The sequence below is a fragment of the Narcine bancroftii genome, chromosome 4 (assembly GCF_036971445.1).
Source record: "Narcine bancroftii isolate sNarBan1 chromosome 4, sNarBan1.hap1, whole genome shotgun sequence".
NCBI lineage: Eukaryota > Metazoa > Chordata > Chondrichthyes > Torpediniformes > Narcinidae > Narcine > Narcine bancroftii.
The window spans coordinates 98,768,380-98,780,790 of NC_091472.1; the positions used below are offsets into that span (position 1 = coordinate 98,768,380).

Here is a 12,411-nt window from a genome sequence, read left to right on the forward strand (position 1 = left end):
CAGTTGGTGGTATGCAAACATTGTACCGTGAGTTAACATTTGTTCAAAAGATAATAAATTATTTCCCAAAAAACAATTTTTTATTCTTTTGATCCCTTTTCTCTCCCATTCTCTAAAGGAAAGGTTATCTATTGTGAAAGGGATTAGTTGATTTTGCATCAATAATAATTTTGGTAGTTGGTAGTAATTTTTTTTTCTCTTTCTACGTGAATCTTCTTCCAAATGTTGAGCAGCTGGTGCAGTACTGGTGAACTTCTATGTTGCACCAGTTTTTCATCCCACTTATAAAGTATATGTTCTGGTACCTTCTCCCCTATTTAATCTAGCTCTAACCTGGTCCAATCTGGTTTTTGTCCAAATGTCTTTCAGACATTGCAGTTGAATAAATGAAGAATTTATTGTCACGTGCATAAGTACAACATACAGGTGCATTGAAAGGCTTAAATCACATTAACAACTTTTTTTTTCTTTTTTTAAAATTTTTTATTTTTCACACCATAAATCACATTAGCCATGATATACACTATTTCTTTTTCACACATATACAGTGACTTTTTCTCCCTCCCTCCTCCCAAGACACCCCCCCCCCACCCCCCCCCCCCTCTCAACCATTTTAGGTATACAATCTAGGTTGCATTAAGCCAGTCAGACAATGTTGTCATTCAACAAAAATACACCAGAAATTCTACTGAGTCCATTCTTTTCTTTCCTTCTCCTTCCATCAACTTAGGTAATGTTTGTCCCCGGTAGGTTTTCGCTATTGTATTTAATGTAAGGCTCCCATACTTGTTCGAATATTTCAATATTATTTCTTAACCTATATGTTATTTTTTCTAATGGAATACATTTATTCATTTAAATTTAGTAGTTTCTTCCTTTTAATTTGGTTATGTATTCCATTAATATTTAAAGTCATATAGTTCAGCGTAGCCCTTTTATATTTTGTTTATCTTCTCTTTCCGTTTTTCCATCAACTTGAGTATAATTTACACAAAAGGCAAATGTCTACCACTTTTTGCAGCTTATTCCACATACCCTCCACCCTCTGAAAATATGGTCCCTTGAGCCCCTCTAAATCTTTCCCTTGACAACTTGAATCAATTTTAAACTCCTTGTCCTGGGCCAAATACCTTATCTCTGCGGCTTGTGATTTTATTTACGTCTGAGGTAATAACTGTCTATGCTCTCTTGGGGGGGGGGGGAGAAAATGTCAGTCTCTCATTATTGTCCCAAATCTCTGTACCATCCTTGTGAATCTTTTCAGCGCACTTTCTAGCTTGATGACTTTCTTCCAGTAGCCAGGTGACTAGAACTGTGCTCAAGAGTGGACTCACCTTTTTGTGCATTCATAACTTCATGTCCCAACTCCTGTATTTGATACCCTGATCAATGAAGTGAAGAAAGCCTTCCCATCCTGTCCACCTCTGTCACCACTTTCAGGGAATTATGAACGTGTACTCTTGTTCTACAACACTGCCTAGGCTCCTACCATTTACTGTGCAAGTTCTGCCTAGGTTTAGCAACCAGACTGCATTACATGGCACTTGTCTGAGTTAAATTCTATCTCCCATTCCTTGGCACACTTTTCCGGTTTATCTAAATCCTGTTGTAACCTTGGATGACCTTCACTGTCAATTACATCATTAATTTTAGTGTCATCCACAAAACACAATGCTAAGTTTATTTTTAAATTTAGACATGCAGCACTGTAAAAGCCGATTCGGCTCTATGAATCCATGCTGCCAATTTACACCCCATTAACCTACACTCCAGTATGATTTTGAATGATGGAAGGAAACCGGAGCCCCCGGAGAAAACCTATGCAGACACGGGGAAAACATATAAACTCCTTACAGACAGCATAGGATTCAAACCCAGGTCTGGTCTTGATCGCTGATGTTGTAAAGGAGTTGTTCTTTCTCATCCTAATAATTAATATTGATAGTTCGTTAAATAATTAGCCGTGGCTGGATGTCTTGACATATAACATCAAAAATAAGAATAGGCAAAGGCCATTCGGCCCTGATACTTGCATTTCCGTTCAATAAGATCATAGTTGATCTTCTGTCTCTTGTAACTAAGTTCTACCCTCATTGATAATCCACCTATGATGTGCTCTATATCCTGTGTGATGCTCTCCCAAATCAGCAAATTTTTTTTTGCGTCCTTTTCCATCACCTGTGAAACATCTATAACCCCTGAATATTAAGCCTTTCACTCAACCACATTTCCAATTGCAATAATGTTGCAATTCCAACTGTTGATCCATGCTCTGAGCTCATCGTGACTCACTGAGCTCATGACTTCAACTCCCTGAGTTTCAGCAAAGCTGTGGACAAGGATAAAAGCAGACAGAATGATAGTGTTTTAAGGTAACTGAGGTTTCTCTAATTAAAGGAAACACAGTTGAACTTAGTAGTCAAGCTCCCCTGCTTCTGTCAACTCTGCCCACTAATGCTCCCCACTTGCCACAATGCTCTTGGGATTGGACAGCACCCTCCCAATTTACTTTAAGCCTTCCTGGGTAGCATGAGCCAATGTCTCTTCAAGGATATTGATCCCTCTTTAGTTCAGCTGCAATCCATCCTCCACAGATCCCACCTGCCCTCCAAGAGATCACAGTGATCAAGATACTGAAACCTCTTCCTCCAGTACTAGCTCTAGCCTTGCGTTCATTTATCCTATTTTTTTTTAACCTTCACTGGTATGTGGCACAGAGACTAATTCTGAGATTACACCCTTGAGGTCCTGCTAACTAACTCATGAGATTCATACCACACTACCTCTTCAACTTTTTTTAAGATGACCAAAATTGTACACAGTACAGGTGTAGACTCACCAAAACTCCAAAAGTTTATGGTAAAGATGCATTATTCTTGTACTCAAATCTTGGCACCAAATGCCAACAATTCATTTGCCTAACTGGTACTGCTATTTTTTCATCCTCTTCCCTATTTCCTGTTTGTAGGTCAGTAAAAAGAAGTCATGGAATCTTGGTTTTTTTTTAAATCTCAAAGAGACTGGAATGCAGGCCTGCAGAGCTCTGGTTGACCCTCCTTGAGTCCTGATTTCATCCCTGGAAGGATATCTCCAGAGGGGTGTCTGGCCACTGAAGGTTCAGGAAGTTTGTTCTACTAGAGTGGTATCAGGGCAAACTTATTAAATTCTTAAGGCTGGTAGTAAAGTCTAGACTGGAGTGAGAAATGATGTTTTTGAGGTGATTAATATCAAAAGATGATCTCGTGGGAGATTTGGCACAAATTGTTTCCTCTTTTGGTTAGAGCACAGAAACCAGGATGAAATCTTAAAATTCCAGTCATTTATTTGAGGTCTGATCTCTACAAAAATGTTAATACTCAAGTCATTTGAAATTTCAAACTGAGTTGGGTTCAGTTTTGTTCAATCTAATTGGAGAAAAGTTGAAATGGAGCTCAGATATATGTTAGAATAAGTGAGCCAAAGTCAAATGGTTTACTCTTGTTCCTGTTTTATTTAATCTCAGATTGGATATGTGAGAATGAAACACTTATCTAATTGTATTTGAAATTCAATGCCTAATTAACTCTCTCTTCCTCCAGGTGGAAACAACAAGAAGTCTATGTACATGCATTAGAGACTAAGTGCTCAGAGCTCAGCTGTAAGTTGTTTGTTTGTTTGTTTGTTTGTTTGTTTGTTTGTTTGTTTGTTTGTTTGTTTGTTTGTTTGTTTGTTTGTTTGTTTGTTTGTTTGTTTGTAATTAGTTGTTTTTCAGGTTTTAGTTAACCAGAACAGTTACAAGGGATGGTTTGAACTCATCACTCGGATGGACTTAGACATGTGCTAAATGCTCAGACCTGTGTTATGTGGATAAAATATCTGGGTGGGATTCTCTTGAGTTAAGTGCAAACATGCACTTTCAGGATATTCTTTTAGCTCTCCAAATATTGTAGTATTTTGGTATCTAAAATAAATCAGCGCATCAGGAAACTGAATTTTCAGATCCAAAAGCTGCCAAAAGGTTAAGGAAGAAATTAAAAGCTGGTTGCACAATGAATATTCTGTCACACTTTTAAGGTTGCTACCTTGCTACGTTTGTTTTATTAAGATCATTTGCATCCCACTCCCAGCTGATCTTCGAGAAGAGCACTGACACTGATGCTGCACAACTTGGTTGCAAATCTCTAAATATCACATAGGGACACATTTTACCCAACAACATCATTTTGACAGAACTGCTTAGCTGGAGAAAGCTGTGGGAAGATTCTTGAAAATATATCTGAATTATGCCCTTCACAATTATCCACATTAATAAGAATTTGATTTCCACAGATCCTGTAAGTCTTACTTATTACTCCGTCATTCTCAATGGGGACTGTATGCCCCCTCCCCCCAGGGGCTACAGCGCATTTAAGGGATATCATGGTCTGAAATCATAAAATATTTTGTTTTTTATGCAGTCAGTAGAAGAAAAGCATTGAAAGAAACCAACTAAACGACTTTCATAGTGAAGGAGGCCCATAAACTTTGAGCAGAGTCCTCAGGAAGTTATAGCCAAAAAAACTTTGAGAACTGCTAGTCTGACTGGAAATTGATTTTTTTTTTGTGAGAGTATTTAAATAGTTATTCACATTATTCTCAATTAATTTTCATCCTTGGAATGCTATTAATCGTTTGAACTACTTGTAAAATATAAGCTGTTAAATTAGAGTTGTAGACTGTTGTTTAGAAAGATCACAGCTAGTTATGTTTTTCTGCCTAATCCACATGTTCTTCAATTTCTCCGAATATTCAGGGATCCATGAATGTCTATAATGAATGTAGTCAGTAACTGAGCATTCACAGTAATGGTGTCATACAAACAGATAATAACAGCCTTTTGGCCCTCTATGGTCCCTGCTGATCATAAAGTTTTGTATCTGTAATGGTCTCATTTGATATGCAGCATTCTATTCCTGGCAATTTAAATGTTTGTTTTGATGCTTCTCAAATGTGAGAGTCTGCCTCCACAAACCACTTGGGCAATGCATTCCATTTTACAATCACCTGGAAGATCTTAAACTTTTAACATTCTCTTATTGAGATTTTTTTGCTTTCGGGAAATTTTTTCTAATCTGTACCATATCTATGCCCTTCATAACTTTTGTGTACTCATCTCGGGTCTTCCCTCTGCCTCATCCACTCCAAGGAAAATTGTTTCCTTGTAACTGAAATGTTGCATCTCCTGCAAATCCTGATGAATCTTCTGCACCCTCTCCATTACATTCATGTCTTTGCTACAGTATGATAGCCAGTACTGAACACACTACACCAGCTGTGGCCCAATCAGTGTTTTATAAAGTTGTATCACAAACGCCATCTGTGCCCTGGCTAAAGAAAGCAAGCATCCTATCTGCAAAATTACAGCTGCACACCTATACAAAACTTCTGAATTGTTTTCCAAAGCCCTTTTGTTCCTCAGTGCACCTATGATGTATTGGGCATTCATTGTGCATGATTTACCCAATTTGAGCTCCCAAAGTACATCATCTTGTGCCTATCAGGATTACATCTCTCAATGCTCTATTTATTGTGCCATTGATTAATATAATCGATCTCATTTGAAAACTTAATATTCCAAATATTGCAATATGAATATGCATTCATATTCCAAATTATTGATGTGTATAACAATCTGTCAAATTCCCACAACTGATCTCTGTGATACAGCACTAATCACAGGCTTCCAATCTCAAAAGCCTCCCTTCACCATTACCCTTTGTCTCCTATTGCAAAGCAAATTTTAGATTCAATTTAACATTTGCCCTGAATTCCATGGGCTCTAACCTTTTGGAAACTTGTCCAGAAATGTTGAAACTAGAACAAAAATTCAAATGTACCACACCTACTGATCCTCCAACATGAAATCTGCTTGGTACATGCTCAAAGAACTCCAGTAGATTGGTCAGACATAATTTTTCTTTTGTAATCCATGATGACTGCTCAATCATGATACATTCTCCAACTATAGGAACCATTCCAGAATCTATAGCATTTTGGAGACTATTACATCTGGTTTGAAATACAGATTTTCCTTTGTGACAATTGGTTATTTCTACTGATTTGCTTTGTTTATTCATGCATGAAGTACCCCATGAATATTAAGCTTCTAGAAGAAACTTCACATTTCATTTGTTGCATGCTTACTATTCGGAAGTCTAAACAACTTCCTTCACTGCTTTTCACTTGCTTCTTGGCTCTTGCCAAACTAATTCTAATTCAATGCCACAACTCCCAAGCTAAGATTCATAGTAACCACTGGACTGATTTCATGCCTTATTAATAGTGCTACCTTATTTTCCTTTGTGCTTCTTTATCCTAAATATTAATTACCCTAGAATATTTAGTTCTCAGTTTTGGTCTGCGTGCACCCATATTTTGACCAAGTCAGTTAGATTATAACCATTTACGACTATTTGTCAATTAATTCATCCATCTTGCTGCAGTTGCAGTGTGCATTTAGCTAACATACCTTTACATTTAACCTTTTAACATTTGCTATATTCTGTGTTTGCCTTTGTTACTACTATCTATTAATTTTACTTCTCTTCCTCTTGTCTCTGAGATGCATCCCCCTGCCAAGTCGATTTAAAGCTTCCACAAAAGCACTAGCAGACAAGCATAATGGTTCTAGCCGTCTTGAGGTGTAACCTGAGTTATGCTACTGCATTATGCTTATGTGGATAAGCTTTTAAATGTTTCAAATAATGCATTTTCAAATTTTATAATTTTTTTAAAAGATTTATTTATAATAAGAAGATGGCTTTAGTGTGAGATTGATCATATGCTGTGAAGAATCCATAAACAACTTGGAGAGGCCCCAGATACCCTTCAATGCAAAATAATTTGTCAGATTGAATGAGTACCTTTAAGATTGGGTTTCTTTTTATTTCTTGTACATCATGCTCAGTAAATAGAATGATGCTACATAGAAATAAATCATTGAAATCATTCAGTCTGTATGTCCCAATTCTTTACTCTTTCACAAAATCACTAACCTTTAATTTTTCTTTCAAATGTTATCAAATTCCCTTTTGGAGGCTGCTCTTGAATACTCGTGTCTTCCGATCCAAATCCTAAAAGTGGTACAAAATAAACTATCATATGGGAATTATGTTTCTGTTACAAATCTCCTTCAGTCGTTGGAAGCAGTGTTTAGTTAACTGCTCTGAAAACTCCATGAAATGAAACAACCTTTTATTTAATCATATTCTCTGGCTCATACAGTACTTGACTTCTCCTTGTCCACTCTAAAACCATTCAGGTATGGTGCTGTGGTTCATTTGCTGTACTTGTACACAGGGCCGTGGAGTAGTTCAGAATTATTTCAGCGCCAATGACCCAAGTTTGAAGCCGCAGCTGTCTTTAGGAATTTGTACGTTCTCCGCATGGATATCCTCCAGTTTCCTCCCACATTCCAAAGACGTACAGGGGTTAAAATAGGTTAATTGAGTATATTTGGGCAGTTGGGGCTCAAAGACTTGAAGGGCCTGTTACTGTGATGTATCTCTGAATTTTTTTAAATCTGAAAATTCCACTGGACATGTCTCCCCTCCCCACTGCCATCTGCCTTTTACAGGAATCAGTTTCTCTCAAATTCCCTGGTCTTTTCTTTCCTCCCTTTTGTCATTTCTATAAAGTACAAAACTTGTCCCAACATCTTCTCCCTCACCTCCAGCCAGGGCCACAAACACACCTTCCAGGTGAGACATGGCTTTGCATGCAATTGTCCAATCTAATCTACATCCATGAGACAAAACTTAAATTGGGCCATGCTTACTCTAAACACCTGTCTGTGGATTCCAGCTAGAATTTTCAGTCACCAACCATTTTAATTCCTCTTATCGTTCCTGTACCGACAGCTCTGTCCTTTGTTCATCCGTTGCCAGAGTAAGGCCAAATGTAAACATCATGAACTTCCTATTCCTCCAGGACAACCTTGAACATAATGGCATAAATATTAACACTTCAATTTTTTAGCCTTATGTCTCTGCTGTTACAATCTTTTTACCTATTCCTGTACTTTTATCTCTAATTTTGCCCTCCCGCAGTGATCTCTCCCTCTACTTGACTCCATTTCTCTCACCTTCTGTCCAGATCCCTATCACCTCTCTCCCCTTGATATATTTGATGTCACTCTTTCAATATACTCCCAATAAAGGGTCCTGACATATTGATGGATGCTGCCTGATCTGATGAGCCCCTACAGCTCTTCACTGTTTGCCATTTATTATGTCCTTCATTAAGTCACTGGGCCATTAATCCAGAAACCAAGGCCAACAGTAAGTAAAGAGTGTACTTACAGATCTCACCACTGTAGTAAGACCATAAAGACATAGGAGCAGTAATAGGCTATACAGCCCATCAAGTCTGCCCCACCATTTAGTCATGAGCCGACTCATTTTCCCATTCTGCCCCACTGTTTGGGCTTCTCTCCATATCCTTTGATGCCTTGACTAATCAAGAACCTGTCAATCTATGGCTTAAATACACCCAATGCCTTGACCTTTACAACTGCCTGTGGCAACAATTTCCACAGATTTAGCCTCTGGCTAAAGGAATTCCTCTGCATCTCTGTTCTAAGCAGACACTGTGCCCTCTTGTCCTCAACTCTCCCACCATAGAAAACAACCTTTCTACCATGCCTTTCAACATTCAAAATGTTTCATTGAGACCATCCCCCACCCCGCAATTTTCCTAAATTCCAATGAGAATTTCAGCTGTGAAATTTCAATTAGTTAATTAAGTGAACTGAATTTATTTTAAAATTTCTTAGTAATAGTTCCCTTGAAACATATTTGCATATAAACCTTCATGGTTTCTGTGTCTCTTTTAAAGGATTACTCTTGCTGCTCTTGGAGAATGTCGTTGACTTTTAGTTCCCCTTTGAAATTGCTGACTAATACATTCAAATATATCACCACCTTTCTCAAGCAATTAGTCATGGATGGTAATTGCTGGCCTTGCCAGTGACACTGTTGCCTGAAAAATAATTTTAAAATTCTCAAATCCCTGTCTAATTTAGTTTTTTTTTAAATTTCTCCGGTTCTTTGTTGCATGTTACAATTTTGTATTTGCATTTCAAAGGAAAATAATTCTTGACAGACAGAGATTGGAAAAACTTCTAACAAAATTAACATTTGGACAGTGTTGCACCTGTAACTTTGACTTTCAAAAGACTTTGTGATGACAGTAACTCTGACATATTAATGAAGTTTGGCCATGTGGAGTCAAGAAATTGGGTATCCCTCCCTGTATGTGAAACAATACTAGTGTTTTATGGCACTTTGCAATGTAATTAGCTTGGGCTGCTAACATTTTTATTCTACTTGTGTGGGTGTAAAGTTCACACTAAGAATATTGTACTCAGTCCACAAGTTATTTTTGTTTGTTGCTGACAAGTTATTTGCAGAGAAAGAGGAGCCTTCCCTCCCCCCCACCCCTCCCCCCTGAAGTGCATAAGGGATGGATTTCTCCAGCAATATGAAAGCAGGTGATCCAAAACTGGCTGTTGTGCAATGAGACGGGATTTGTGAATAATCTTGTGTGAGGTCACTTGGAGAAAAGTGAGCATAATATGTTGAAATTCTTCATTAGGTTGGGGGGGAAATTACACTGTTAATTTAAAAGCAGGAATCCTGGTTAACAAGGGGTTTTGAGATAGCTTTATCAGACAGCATAAAGGAGAATCCAAAAAGATTTTACAAGTGTATTAAGAACAAAAGGTCAAGAGGTTTTAAAAAAAAGAGACACTTTAAGAATCAGGATGGGTGTCTGTTTCCAGCCAGAGGTGATACAAAACATCCTAAATTGCTATTTTGTAAATATGTTTACTGTGGAGCAGGATAAGAAGTTGAAGGGGGTAACTAAAGATAGCTTAGGGCATGTCTATCAGTCATGGAGGTATTAGAAATTTTGGATTATGCAAAGGTGGATAAATCTCCTGGGTCCAAAACAGACATGTGAGAAGGTAGAAAGAAAATGTTTGGGTCCTTAACATTTTTTTAACACATTACTGGTCCTGTTTTGGAGGACCATTATTTAAAATGGGATGTAAAGGATAATCCTGGTAACTACACACCTAAGTCAGTGAAATGGAAACTGCTGAAGAAGATTCAGAGAGATGGTCCATCAACATTTGGATGGTCAAGGAAAAATTAAGGAGAGCCAGCAAGGATTATTTTGTGGGAAATAGTGTTTCACAAACTTGATAGAATTTTTTTTTAAGAGTTGCCAGGATAGTTGATGTTATTTCTAAGGATTTTAGTAAAATAATCCCACTGAGGCTAGCTGGGTAAAAGATTAGCTTAGTTGTGGGAGTCCGTGGTTGTAGCGGCCAGACTGATAAAGAGTCTATTGTCATGTACATTATATAATGGCAGCATTGCTGGAACTACTGCAACAGCAACACTGCCACTAGTGCAGACCCTGGAGAACGGAGACACAGTGCTGCTCCGAAGAGTTCAACCTCCTGGTCCTAATGCTGAGGGCAAGAAGGGCTCTTCTGTTGAAGGCTTCCTGATCATGTCAGAGGTTTGCATCTGGAGCTCAGGTTGCCAATGAGTTTGTGTGGATGCAGAGGCTGTGAGAGCACTGAAGGCGAATCCACAGACACTCAGTGATTCTAACAGGACTTTCTTGCTTGTATTTCTGCAATTATTGGGTGGGGGGTGCATGCTCTGGCAACTTTGTTTGCCTTACGGCAGAGAAAAGTTTAAGTAAATCATGCATGCTATATTTTAAATGATAATAAAAGGAACCTTGAACAATGTACAATTTTGTACTTGCTGCACCTGACCAGGTACTTTGGGGAAAAAAAAGCTACAAAACCTTAAAAACAACTACAATAGCATGCAATTGAATTAAAATGAGACAATAAATACAAAAAAAAGTGATAAATATTCAGTTATCTGAGTGCAAATAAAACAACCTGGCAATAGTGCAGACAGTCTTTTTGTGGTGTTGGATTGGAGGACAATGATCAGTGGAATGCTTCGGGATTTGGTACTGTAACTCATAATATACATAAATGATTTGGACAGGAATGTTTGTGGCAAGTGAGGAAGTGTGCTGATGACATGAAAATGTGTGCTCCAGTGGGCAGTGAAGGTTACCTGTGCTTGCATCAGGATCGCGATCAGATGGGGAGCTGGCCTAAGGAATGGCAGATGCCGTTCAAATCAAGAGAAATCTGAAATGCTGCATTTGGGTAAATTGAGCCAGGACAGAACTTTTTCTGTTTACAGCAGGACTCGAAAGGTGCATAGGGACCTAAGGATGCAGATGCCTAGCTGTTTAAAGGGGTCAGAACAGGTAGACAGTTGTGAAGAAAACCGATGGATGCTTGACATCGGTGGGACATTGAATACAAGTGTTGGGGTGTCATTACTGAAGTTGTAATAGACATTAGTGAAATCACACTTGGAATATTGAATGCAAATTTAACCATCTAGCTATAAGAAAGTTATTTTAAAGTTGGAAAACATACAGAAGAGATTTGTGAAGTTGTTGCCACAATTAGGTAAGTTATTGTGAGAGACTGGAAAAACTAGGCCTGTGTTCCGTAGAATGTTTTATGTTGAGAGGAGATTTTATTGAGGCCTGTTAAATCATGGGACATAGATAAGGTGAATAATGACAATCTATTTCCTAGGGTGGGAAAATCGGAGTTGAGAAGGCATAACTGTAAGGTGAGGGAACAGCTCTTCACTCAGAGGGTGGTGGGCATGAGCTGTCAGACAAAGCGATAGAGGCAGGTAAGTGAACTTTTTAGAAACACTTGTGGGCAAGTGGTGCTAAAGTGCACAGTGTTTATCATGGACAAGCTGGGCCTGTGTCCTTTTTCCATATGGTAAGACTATGGTTAGAAGGTTGCTGATATGATAATGCTTTTTAAAAAAGAAAGGAGAGAGAAAATGGAATTATAGAACAAGTTTGTCTGATTTTGGTAGTGGGGGAAGTGCTGGAGTCTGCTATTGCTGTGCATTTGGAGAGGAGTGTCAAGATTAGTCCTGCTAAGCATGGATTTATACAAGGGAAATCACTGACAATTCTTCTAGAGTGTTTTGAGAATGTAACCAGTGGAGTGGACAGTAGTGAGTCAGTTGATGTATTTGGACATTCAAAGAACTTTTGATAAGGTCTTGCACAAGTGATTGGTGTGCAAAATTAGAGAACATGGGGCCGGAGGTAATGTATTGACGTGGATAGAAAACTGATTGGCAGGCAGCAAGCAGAGTGGTAATGGGTCCTCTTCAGATTGGCAGGCATTTACAGCTATTTCCTATCTATTGATTTCTGTTAAGGAATTGATATATCTCTCAATTTACAAGTGACAATGAGCTGGATGACATTGTGAACTGTTAGGAAAATTCCAAGTGGCTGCAGTGTGACTTG

General features: G+C 38.3%; 1 protein-coding gene across 4 annotated transcripts in view; it reads left to right on the forward strand.

Annotated features, from left to right (window-relative positions):
* wtap (WT1 associated protein) overlaps positions 1-12,411 on the forward strand; it is a 67,049-nt gene that overhangs the window by 18,533 nt on the left and 36,105 nt on the right. For all 4 annotated transcript variants that reach the window (XM_069932160.1, XM_069932158.1, XM_069932159.1 and 1 more), the window contains one exon: positions 3,579-3,637. In XM_069932160.1, the coding sequence (XP_069788261.1) occupies positions 3,579-3,637 (59 nt within the window). The remainder of the gene's footprint in view (positions 1-3,578; positions 3,638-12,411) is intronic.